The sequence below is a fragment of the Amphiprion ocellaris genome, chromosome 4 (assembly GCF_022539595.1).
Source record: "Amphiprion ocellaris isolate individual 3 ecotype Okinawa chromosome 4, ASM2253959v1, whole genome shotgun sequence".
Classification (NCBI taxonomy): Eukaryota; Metazoa; Chordata; class Actinopteri; family Pomacentridae; genus Amphiprion; species Amphiprion ocellaris.
The window spans coordinates 21,213,970-21,226,957 of record NC_072769.1 but is presented as its reverse complement, the minus strand read 5'-3'; the positions used below and the strand labels follow the sequence as shown (position 1 = coordinate 21,226,957).

Genomic DNA, 12,988 nt, shown 5'->3' with positions numbered 1-12,988 from the left:
AGATAGATAGATAGATAGATAGATAGATAGATAGACAGAGAGACAGACAGACAGACAGACAGACAGAGATAGATAGGTAATTTTTCAGCAGTGGATGAATACACAGTTAGGACTTAATACAATACTTTTGGCAGCAGGTGCCTAAAAAAACCTACTTTAATATTTTGGTTATTATTTGAGCCCTTTATTAGAAACATCTGCAATGCAATATCCAGCGCCTTTGAGCCAACAAAACTACTGTTGATCAGTAAGGATGAACTGTTGCAGCTTTGAATGGTAATTTTTGTTCAAAAACTGCACAGGTGAGTTGAATCCGATCAGCTTTAGGAGTAGGTGTACAAAGAAGTCATCTTCCTGTTGTGATCTTTAATTTTGCAGAAAAATAACTAACTTTTTAATGACTCGGTAAACTAATGCTTAACCAAAATACACTTCCTTACATAGTTTGACATTTTGGCTCAGACTATAAACTGGAAAAGGGTTGGGAGGTGAATACAAATGCTGACATTACATTCAGCAAAATTATTATAATTACTATTATTTGTCTTTGATTAAGGCAGACCTGTGCAGGTTTGGAGCAGCACTGCTTCCTTATTACACTACTTGAATTAAACTGTCATGCACATGAAGCGATGAAGGAAATAAATGCCTACGTAAGAACTGCTTCTTCTTCTCCAGAGGGAACTCGTGGAAAACCTCCCAGAACAATCTGACTGTTGGATGAGTGGCTGTGAACTCCCCTTTGTAGACGGCGTTCTGCGAAGACAAAAGAAGAAATACAGAAGATTAAAAGCTTTTTCCTGTTTTGTCATCAGTAAATTTCTCTAAATCTTCAAGAATCTGTCAAGTTTCACCATCAAATGCATAAAAAATTCTCAAAAATTTCTCAGTTTTGACATCTTACATAACAATTCCTCGCTGATGTTGTAATCTGCATGAACAGGTCATATCATCAGTGAAATATGTGAAACTGTGCCAACACATCCCATCTATAATCAGATCCAGAGCTACGCAGTGAGCCAACTGCCAGAATCATCCACATAAACTGTGTCTAAAGCTGCGGTTGTGTATTTGGGTGGATTTGTTATTGATATGATTCCTTTTAATGTGTTAACAGATGATGAACAAGTCTTTTAGACTAACTGGTTCACTGTGAGCACTGTCAGTGGCCTGAATTGCTTTGGCCTCCAGTTCTACTGTGAGGAACCTTGGAGTTATATTTGACCAGGATCTGTCCTTTAACTCACTCATAAAACAAGTCTATAGGACGGCCTTATTTTACCTGTGCAACGTCGTCAAGGCACAACATCCAGGAACATTCTGTCTCAGAGTGAAACTGAAAAACTAGTTCATGCATCTGCAACCTCTAGGCTAGACTGTTGGAACTCCCCATTATCAGAATGTTCCAGTAAAAAAATAGATAAGCAGTCAGAGAGCACAGTACTCCACCAAGGCTGTTCAATCCCCCATATGGCAATGCCAGAAATGCGGCATTTTTTTTTCTTATAAATGCAGATTTGTTGAGTTGAGTGTTGAGTTATTGATGATCAGACATCACGGGAACATAGAATGTGGACCATTTAATATAGATGCATGTGTACGCTATGTACGGATACCGAGCCACGTGACCTAAATATGTAGTGGGTTGCGGGAATTGATGGGACTCAGAAACACCTCCACAATTTAATCAATTGTTCCTTGTATCATTTCCGATGGATAAGTCCTGATAATTCCACTGTGGCCAATCTGTAGTAGGATCGCAATCATGTGATCGTCAGCAGGCAGCTGATGTAATGTTCACTTGTTGTCATGGTTACAGTGACAGCAGGCCGCTATCTCGTAATGATACAGAAATCTTTAACAAATCCATGGATCCAGACTATAAGCTGCATCACTGCCAAAATCTAATCACTTGGTCCTTGTATCATTTATGACCTTCCCTGAAAATTTCATCCAAATCCGTTAGTCTGCTTTTGAGTAATGTTGCTAACAGACAGACAAACAAACCAACGTTGCTCATCATGTAACTCCACCTTGTTCCTGGTCCGAAATAAATAATAAAACTGAATAGAAGTGAAGTAAAAGTATGGTATCATGAGTTGTGTGACTGTGTTGTAATCCAGTCTCTTTTAGTCTATGAGAGTAAGTGAGCTCAGTGACTAACTTGCCAGATGTTGATGATGTAAAATCCGAATTTCCAGCTCTGTTTGGCGAAACATGGTGATCATCGCATCCACAGCATGCAGTTTTCAAGCACTTGCGTCACTGAAGTTTTGTACTTGCAGTCATTTGAATCCAACTGTGAGATTGGAAAAGTGCTCGCAAAAACTGAGAATACACAGCTGAGAGAGATCGAGCTGAGCAGAAAATGGTTTGTGCGGTAAGTTAGAGCTGTTGGACAGAGCTTTAAACCACACACTGACCTTCTCCAACTCCTCCCAGTTGTAGTTGTTGTTGCCGACCACCATGGCCATCAGCTCCGAGGGCTGGAACAGCGACAGGATCTCCCCTCCGCACACCTTCAGGAAACCAGAGGAGAAGGCCGCGTACTGCTCAGCTGCCGAGTCGGAGAACACATAGCGCAGGTAGGCCTCGACGAACTCTTTCCTGAAACACATCAACACACACACACTTCCAGTAAACACTCAGATAACTGATTTATTCTGCCCAGCAGCTGCATCCTCAAAAATCAGTTTACGAGGAAAGAATTCATTCAGACTGTAAACACTCACTTCCTCTCTCATTGTGTCTGTATCTGTGTGTTTCCACATCAGTTCAGCTGTGGTTTAGAGATAATTAATGCTTTTTATGTTTTTAGCACCAGACACCATCCTCATCCAGCCTGACCTGATTTGTTTACACCCCAGTGAGGTCAATAATCTCTTCATCCCTGCTTGATCAACCATTATAACAAACTGCTTACCTGCAAAACTAATTATTATAAATTTTAATGAAGACAGGTGAGTTTAAAGAAATGTTCTACATGTGGTCCTACCATAAATACATGACATGTTTATTTGACTATTTTAATAAATATGAGCATTATACAGCTTTATTATGATCGAAAAACATTATTTAATTTTGAACAAATTTCATCATTCATTTCATTTCACCATTGTTCATTTTCAAGCATTCCGCACAAATTTTGAGTCATACTGTAGAATTTTCAGAAGCATTGTGGACTAATTTTGTGTCATTCTGCAAATTATAGAGTCAGGGGAAAATGCACAGCTTTAAAATCCGTATTAAGTTGCAGCTGCTGCAAAAGACAGGAACTTCTGACCTGCTGTCTGTTACAGATGCAATGATTAATTGTCAACTATTGGGATAAATAATGAATCTGTTTGAATTTATTTTTTAAGAAAAACAAGTCTCATTGTGTGGAATCCAGCTTCTTAAATGTGAATATCTTCTGTTTTTACTCCTCTCTAACAGTAAACTGAAGATCTTCGGGTTGTGGAGAAAACAAGATATCTGAGGATATCGTCACTGATTTCCACCATTTTATAAGCCAAAAAACTTAACAGTTTCTGCAGAATTAGAATTAGTTGCAACCCTACTATCTATCATTGAAACCGAAACAGAGCCCATTTTTGCACACATGTTCAATTACTGCATAATAAAAAACAGATTTTATCATGCACAAGAAATACAGGAAACTCTGAGTACAGCAGAAGAGACATGAAACCACAAAAGCTGATCACAAACAAGCACATACGCTACCGGTCAAAAGTTTGGGGTCACCCAGACAATGTCATGTTTTCCATGAAAACTCACACTTTTATTCATGTGCTAACATAACTGCACAAAGGTTTTATTGTCTAATTTTTTTGTCTCTTTTGTTTTGTTTCGTATCGTTCGTTGCATTTTTTGTCATTTTGTTTCTTGCTTTTACCATTTTGTGTCTCATTTTTGTAATATTTTGTCTTGTTTTTGTAGTTTTTTGTATTTTTTCATCTTTGGCTTTTGTCATTTTGATTATGATGTAAAATACTATACAGATACATGTGACTAAATGTTGTGTTCCTTTGTAGACACTCTGTGATCTGGAAGTTGTAATGTGTAAATGATAAACTGAGACATAATGTTGTTGAAATTGAACTTATTTTTCTAAAGACATTTCAGGTTATTCAAAATGTTTTGGCAAAAGACAATTCCTTAAATGTGAACATTTTTGCACTAAAATAAAGGAAAAATTTGAAGTTGTGGCTATTTATAGGTTGTTAAGCTGTGATTTTACCGATTACTTCAGTTAAAATTGGCCTGAATGTAGCCCCTGAACTAAGATGAGTTCGACACCCCTGGTGTAAACTGTATTTCTGATTATTTTAATGTTGCCTTCATTGAAAAAAACTGCTTTTCTTTCAAAAATAAGGCCATTTCTAAGTGACTCCAAACTTTTGAAAAGTAGCGTACATACAAACATGTTTAGACTGAATTAAACTTCCTTAAAGACCCAAAATTTTAAAATACTCCAGTACATGAGACGTTTAAGGGTTTACTGATTCACCTCTTTTGGAAAACACATACTTTCGCAGTAACTCTATTAAGAAATTTTAAAAATCCAAGCAAGGAAACCATCACAGATTTTTCAGCTATTTCCCTGAAAGTTTAGTTTAGAAAATGATGATTTGATGTTTGGACTGCTGCCATAACATCCTGTTCAAACAGGAAAACTGTCAAAATCGGGAAGGAATATGCTCTAAAAATATATTGTTTTATTATGAAGTCTGAAACTTTGCTTATGAACAGCAGATCCTCTCATGTAACAAACCTGCACATCAAAAAGCTAACAAATACAGTGCTCAGACAAACACCTTGAGAAACAACTCTGTCCAACAAAACAGGTCCCACCCGCCGAGGTCACAAAGCCTTGAAAACACACTCCAACTGGCAATCACAAATCATGATTCTGACAAGCCGACCTGCACTCTAAGCCAAATATAACGCAACAACACCACAGCTCTATTATGTCTCTTATTACAGTTTGCTTTCTGACTCTTGGATATTTTTCAGAAACAACGTAGGCCACTGCTGCTCTCGCCATCTGCTGAGCACCAGCAGCCAGACGTGTCGACACCAGGCTCTCTGAGGACTCCTCCTCATAACACTGTAATCGGTGACACTGGCACAAGGACAGGATTAAGAAATGAGGTGGAGCTGAGGGACAAAACAGAGCGGCTCTCGAAAAAACATTCATCGTGGCCTTCAGCTTAAACAGTATGAGCACATGATAATCTCAGTGCTGCAAAAATACATCAATAAACCTCACAGTCATCCGTTTGTCTTTCAGAGAGGACAGCAAGTAGGCAACTAAAATGGGACGGTAAAGGAAAACCTGATGGACTTACTCTTACCAAAACCCACTCAGCTGAAATGTTAAGCTGTTGTGTATACTTGGTTTAGAGCTGAAACAATTTCTTGAGTTATTTGAGTAATTTGATTACTAAATTTCCTCGAGGAAAAATTCTCTGAATGGAGGCTTCATTTAATCCACAACATACTAGATCCCAGGTCACGAACTAGTCCAGACCCAGACTCCATCCTATATGGACCTGGGCCTATAATCAGTAAATTATAAGGGGATTTTAAATGTGACGGGACACTTTGATTTTAATCGGTGCAGCTTTTCTAGTGTTTACAGCGTTTAGCAGATCAGCGGCTGAACTATGAGGACAGTTCAACATAGTCAGACTTTCTTTGTGTGAGTCGACAAAAACTAAAACCTCATCAGAGTTAACAGGTATGAAGGTGGTTTTCAACTTTCTTTGTCAACTCAGACTTTCTGCTTCAAACTCGTCATGCAAACACCAGCGTTTAATGATAATTTTCTGCACAAAATGAACCGATCGTGAACAGGTTGTTTTAATGGAAAACAACGAGGAACATAAAATTTATGACAGTAAAAAGCTGTAAATTATGTAAGACAAGAATGCTGGTAGAAAACTACGAAATGTGCGTTAATGTATTTATTTTACTGATCAATGCAGCTGATTATTTCTAACACACAGCTGTACTATAAAACGATCAAACTTCACATATTTAAACATGATATTGTATTGAAGTGCATGTAGGTCTGACACTGTCTCATAATGAAGGAAATCGCTTTAATTTGAGGCCGAATCAAAGTGAAACTAAAGTTACTGATTGAATATTCTGTGATAAATACTAATAATCTGATCAGTTTTCTTATTTGTGTTCTATCAGCAGCAGTTTAAACAGACCAAAGATAAAAACATATTTATGTGATTTCTGCATCAACAACTAAATACATGTGGGGTTCCCATGGCTTTAGTTTTAGCTAAATACCCCTGTACTACACTATATATGTACACTACCACTGTACTATAATATATGTACAATACTCCCTTACTATACTATATATGTACAATACAACACAGATGTCCACCTGTGTTCTATCATGACGGTTATTTCTGTTGCACAGTGCGCTCATTTCCACTTTTGATGCTGCAATGTCAAGCACGGACTCCGATTACTCGATTAATCGCCAGAATAATCGATAGAATACTCGATTACTAAAATAATAGCTCCAGCCCTAATTTGGTTTGTTGTGCAGACGCACCTGTTGTTTTTGTCCACGGCGATGCTCTCTCCTCCGGGGATCAGCTCCTTCACTTCTGTCATCCCGTAGTTCTCCCTGGTGATCTGAGGTGTGAACACAGCAAACAGCTTGGAGTTCTTTGCAGGTTTTGACACAGTTGCAGCTCATAATTCAGCACATTTCAGTGAAAGAATGAGACTGGTGATATTCTACTTTCACTCCAACAAGAAGACCAAAACTAACAATCCTTCAAATAAGCATTTTTTTGTGTAGCCGAAGCCTATTACAGCTCATTTCTCCATGTTCTAGACCTCTGTTGTTGCCGAAACACAATAAAAACAAATAAACATCATAGTTGCATGTTTTTTTGCACAACATGGGTACTGTATTTTGAGTCAGACCCACATAGTAAGAGTGGGTAGATCAGCACCTGAAATATGAATACACCTGAGTCTTGTTGCGAGCATGCAGTAGTTTTCCTCTTTAAATGCCGTTCAAAAGTTTGGGGTCAACTACAAATACCCTCATTTTTGAGAAAATCAGTTGTTTTTATAATGAAGATGACATCAAATGTATCCGAAATCCAGTCTAGACATTGTTAATGTGGTAAATGACTATTCTAGCTGGAAACAGCTGATTTTTAATGGAATATCTCCATAGGGGTACAGAGGAACATTTCCAGCAACCATCACTCCTGTGTTCTAATGCTACATTGTGTTAGCTAATGGTGTTGAAAGGTTAATTGATGATTAGAAAACCCTTGTGCAGTTATGTTAGCACATGAATAAAAGTGTGAGTTTTCATGGAAAACATGAAATTGTCTGGGTGACCCCAAACTTTTAAACGGTAGTTTACATAACAGCATCTTTCTCCCATAAAAGCACCCAAGTGGCACGTATTAATCCACGACTAAAATCCCCAACAGATGCACTGTTTATTCTAGGTTGAGTCAAGTTTGTACACAGCTCTGGCAGTTAGCTGTTTCGGGAAATAATTTAGCCTTTTGAAAAAGAAACAAAATATTAATGATCAGTTAAAGATTGACACCTTCAGTAGAAGTGATTGTTCAAACTGAGAAATGTGTTATGTACCAAAATAACATAATCAGCCATATCCTAAACTTTCACATAAATCAGGGTAACACATGATAAGCTTCACTTACTGCAAAGTTGAGAAGAAACGTTTCCTCTACATCTCCTCCTTCATAGTCCAGAAGCTGCTGTAGACTCCTGTAGAAAAAAATTAAATCAATTAATGAAGACCGATGCTGCTAACAGTTGATCATGAAGCTATTGATCACAGTCAAAAAGCTGATCAAAAATCTTCGTGTGTTGGATTTAAAATAAGATCATCTCAACATTTAATCACAGAATTAGCTTCTGTATTGCTAACATACGCCGTGCTAAGATACCTTTGTTGCTTTAACAACATCTGCAGCTCTGTGGGCTAAATATCTGTTTTTCTGCTACATCGAGCAGTTTAATCAATTCATCTAAGATTTAACTCTAACTGCTGCATGGATTAAACAGATCAGAGAAGCTGTCGGTCAAGTTAGCGGTTAAATAATAAAATACTAGCTTATGACAGGGACTGTGGTGTGACTTTTCCTGCAAAGAACATGCTGGACATTTACCACAAAAACACAGGAAAGAGCTCAAAAATGGCCTGGCAAGAAATACTAATTAGTCAAACAGGGTGGAGTGTTATTGTCAGTTAAAAAGTCAAACATTGTCAAAGATTGTACTAATGTGTCTCTTTCTTGTCTGTGTGATGTGGTCGGTTGTTTGCCTCCACTCTGTCAAACTTGAACTGCTCAAAAAAGGCAGTCAGAATAGAAAGATTAAATGTTTTTATAGATACTGTTTCTTTTATGAGTGTGTCGTCTCAATAGCAACAGTATGTGCAGACCCACTTCCGGGGAATTGATGATCTTTAAATCAATAGTCTACTGGAGACAATTAGGCGCTACGGAAATGCTGACGGTTTCTGCTCTCAATCCCATGAAGAGGCACACAGCTTCAGCAGTACTTGAGAAAAAAACCTGGTTATGTAAGCAAGAGACACAGTTTTGCATCCTGATGCCAAACCTGGAGAGCAATTTTTAGAGAGAGAACAGCAGGACTGGGGCGGTTTGTGCAGGCAATCAGAATTCATCCTTGAGGCTCTCTTACTCTCTATTCAAAGGACCTCAACAGAAATTCCACTTTTAGACCACGAGGACACACATAATGTGGACATGATCACACTAAATTGTTTGCCACGTCTGGGAATTATGAAAGCAAACATCTGTGTAGAGGAGAAAAGCCAACATGGTGGGACGGTTACCTGGCCTCGGTGGGTGAGAGCTCTGTGAAGTCCTCCAGCGAGGGTAAAACATTAAGCAGCTTCTTGTAGAGAGCCAGGGGGAAGTGGAGGTCCACCACGGTGGAGTTGTAGATGGCCAGACCACAGATGATCCCGATAAGGTGAAACCAGTTCTGCTCTACAAAACACTGCAGATGCACACAGGAAAATGATTTCCCTCATTAGCTCAAAAGTTTGCTGTTGCCCAGACAATTCACATTTTCATTCATGTGCTAAAATAATTGAACAAGGGTTTTCTAATCATCAATCAGTCTTTCAACACCACAGCTAACACAATGTAGCATTAGAACACAGGAGTGATGGTTGCTGGAAATGTTCCTCTGTACCTCTATGGAGATATTTCATTAAAAATCAGCTGTTTGTATCTAGAATAGTCATTTACCACATTAACAATGTCTAGACTGTAGCTATGATTCATTTAATGTTATTTTCATTGGAAAAAAAAAGCTTTTCTTTTAAAAATAAGGACATTTCTAAGTGACCCCAAACTTTGAGTTTATTTCTACTTGGAGCAGGGTCAGTCTAATCACACATCAAAATCCCATGAGGCCAAAGCCATGTAATATACCAACCATGTAAATTCATATTTACAGCATGATTCAAAGGTAAAAACATACTTAACACAACTTTCTAATTCTCTAATTCTGCCATGTTAGAACCTTAATTATGCCATTATGCTACATATGCTATTTTCCAGCGGTTCCTCACCACAAGATTATAGCTGAAACATTTTAGCACAAAAATTAACCCAAAATTGAGAGTTTGAGTCGACAACCATGCCTCTGTAAGCTAAACTTTACTGCAGTTAAGCAGAAACAATGTTTTGAATGTTCCTCATCCGAGTTTAGTGTACAAGTACAGCTGAGGGTGAACCAGGGATCTTCTAGCTGCAAGTCGAAACGGCTAACCACCAAGCCACTGTGCAGCCACTTACGTAACTACTGAGAGTCATAGTTCAGGAACATGTCCCCTTATGGAGGAGAGTGTTTTGTAAACCTGACAGTTTCCAAAGTTATACAGCATCACTACGTGTATATAATGACAGAAACAACAGCTCTTCCTGGAAAACACACTTTCAGGTCAAACAACTGCCGGCACACAATCTGAGGACCCATTACAGGCTTTTTGCTATTGTGAAAAAGCTTCCAAACAAAAGTTGGAACAGACGGTCAGTGGATTTATTGAAATACTGACTCAAAAAACTGCCTCTTAAGTAACAGATGGCAAATCCATTTTGTGCATTTGAAAGACGTTTTTGGGACATTTTCTTTTCTTTGACTTTAAGTGGCAGCAGCCATCACACATGGGGATAAATACACAATAAATACACGGCACAGCAGCGGGAACATCACTAATTACTCAAATCTAGCTAGCTAGAACTAGCTTTATTGTCCTATATGCTCTTTCTGCACAGCAAACAGGTGAGCTGCTACACGCAGATTCAAGGTGTCTACAGTAAAATCGATCAGAACAAAGTGACTCCAGTACCACCACAGCAGTCAGCAAGTCCAAGTACCTTTGAAGTTCAGTATTTTTTTTGGAATATCAAGTACATTATTAGAGGAAGTTATAAGTTTTCTTTCTTAAACGCAATATTTTACACTGTATTGCATTCAGCTAACAAGTTACTGTAGATCAGGGGTGTCAAACTCATTTTAGTTCAGGGGCCACATTCAGTCCAATTTGATCTCAAGTGGACCAGACCAGTAAAATCAAAGCATAATAACCTATAAATAAAATAGACAACTCCAAATTTTCACTTCGTTTTAGAGGAAAAAAGTACATTCTAAAAATGTTCACATTTATGAACCATCTTTTTACAAAACATTATGAACAATCTGAAATTTCTGAAGAAAAATAAGTGAAATTTAAACAATATTATGCCTCATTTTATCATTTATACATTACAACTTAGTACATCAGTGTATCTAGAACTCAACAGTATTTTGCTTTATGAGCCAAACAACTTGTCAAGGTCTAGAAATGATTTGAAATTCATAGTTTAACATGTTTTATTTTTACACTTTACAAAGTCGTCCCACGGGCCGGATTGGACCCTCTGGCAGTCCACTTCTGGACAAAAAAATGCTACCCTATGAACATAAATGTCACTAAATATGCAAAGAAAACTATTTTGTAGTAAAAATGACTATCTCTATGTAACTCCAGTGAACAGCCTCTCATCCTCTGCTAGTGTTGGTGGATTTGTACAAACACGTTTACCTTGACATTTCAGTGTAACAAAGATAATGTAACTAAAACAACCATTTCCTTTATCAACAATGAAACGCTCAGTGTGTTTAATTGTCTGCAGCTGTGGCTCTTAAAGAAATCTTTATTGCTCTACATCCTGTTTTAAACTGAAGCTAAAATACTACCGTTGCATTTAATCAGATAAAAAAATGCTCAACAAACAGTTTTAGATTCAAAACTAAATTGCAAGTTCTGATCAAGGTCACAGCTGAGCAATCTCCATGGCAACTCAGAAAACTCAATAAATGTGAGTTAAGTGGATAAGTTTTGGTCCAGCTGTTCTTTCCATGGTCACTAAGGAACATTCATGAAGTGGAAACATGTTTTGTCTTATCAATTTCAAGACTGGATCAGACAGAAGTGGAAAAAAAACAGGACATGACTTCAGTTAAGGTTAAGTCTTGCATGCTAACTTACTTTGTCTGAGAACCACAGCAGGTTGGAGTCTTTGTAATGAGTGAACATCCCATAAACGGGATCCATCAGCTCCTTCAACAGCAGCAGGAAGAACTCTTTAGTTACTCCGCCTGCGTCTACGGCCTCCTCTCCATCGAAGATCACCTGGATGGAGGGAGATATCGATAAGAAGAGTGGCAACAAGCAAGAGGAACGCAAACGTGTATTTTTGTTCAACTAAAGAATCAAAGTCACTTTTTCTGTTCAAGCCTGGCTCTCACCTTGAGCGGCTTCTTGAGGTCCACGTCAGAGTACATGGTGAGCTCACGCAGTGTGTCACTTACTAAATGGTTCCTGCGCACATGGAGCACCAGGTAAGGGTTCCTAGCAAGGTGAGGCTCCAGTGTGAGCAGCATAAAGACATTGTGTAGGTTTGCACCGCTTACTGCCATCTTGGTGACGGACATGGGTAGAGGTGAGAAAGAAAACAGACAGACAATATTAACAGAGAACAATTACAATACAATAAAATAGTGTCTTTTTTTTTTTTTTTTTTTTTTTTTACCAGATTAAATAAAGCATATGCAGTGTGATCGTTCTCCATCAGGTACCTGCATTTGCAGCTCAGCATCAGTTTGCAGCATGGTTGTCTTGGCTTGGGCGTTCAGTATGAACGGGTAGGCACATAGGTTCACTGTGAGAAAGTCACTCTGCAAAGAATAAACATTTATCCTCATCACACTACCAAAATCAAAAGAGTCAGATTAAACATAACATGCTTAAAGCTTTCAGTATTGAAATTCAGTCTCTAAATTAATTACCTGCGAAGGGGATGATCCCGTTTTCTAGAAATCAAAACAAGAGACAAAGAAAATGAAAAAAAGTCAAGTGCAGTAGTACTGTAAGAAGATTTTAAATTCCCTTCAATTTCCTGTGAACTGAGACACTGAGTGGACAGCTACAACTGAGGCACACCCACTCTGTAAAGCATTTATGAATGCACAGTATCCCAAATTATCATGCAAGTAGGATTTCAGTTGAATAAACACTTGGTTTTTAGTTTTTCAATGAAACGTTTCGCTTGTGTTGTTTCTCCTGCTTGTTAAAAACACTGACATCGATTTCAGACAGGTTTGATAATTAATTTGGCAGGTGAGCCTAACTAAAGTTAAACTACTTGAGGAGGTTGTTCCACGTTATTAAGCAAGTCATGGGTTTCATGCAATATGGGGAGAAAGAAAGACTTTTCTGCACATGAAAAGCGTGAAATATAGCAATGCCTTGCAAAAGGTATGAAAACACTGGAAATTTCACAAAAACTTCTGAGAGATCATCGCACTGTGAGAAAATACATGTGTGATTCAGAACGCTGACGGGTTCGTTCAGATGAAGGTGTATTGAGGATGATTTCTG

General features: G+C 38.1%; 1 protein-coding gene across 3 annotated transcripts in view; it reads right to left on the bottom strand.

Annotated features, from left to right (window-relative positions):
- The window catches only part of herc3 (HECT and RLD domain containing E3 ubiquitin protein ligase 3), a 56,877-nt gene that overhangs the window by 5,406 nt on the left and 38,483 nt on the right, over positions 1–12,988 (bottom strand). For all 3 annotated transcript variants that reach the window (XM_023291473.3, XM_023291474.3, XM_023291476.3), the window contains 9 exons: positions 12,397–12,420; positions 12,187–12,285; positions 11,857–12,027; positions 11,597–11,740; positions 8,888–9,054; positions 7,725–7,791; positions 6,584–6,666; positions 2,424–2,607; positions 654–756 (listed from right to left, as the gene is read on the bottom strand). In XM_023291473.3, the coding sequence (XP_023147241.2) occupies positions 654–756; positions 2,424–2,607; positions 6,584–6,666; positions 7,725–7,791; positions 8,888–9,054; positions 11,597–11,740; positions 11,857–12,027; positions 12,187–12,285; positions 12,397–12,420 (1,042 nt within the window). The remainder of the gene's footprint in view (positions 1–653; positions 757–2,423; positions 2,608–6,583; positions 6,667–7,724; positions 7,792–8,887; positions 9,055–11,596; positions 11,741–11,856; positions 12,028–12,186; positions 12,286–12,396; positions 12,421–12,988) is intronic.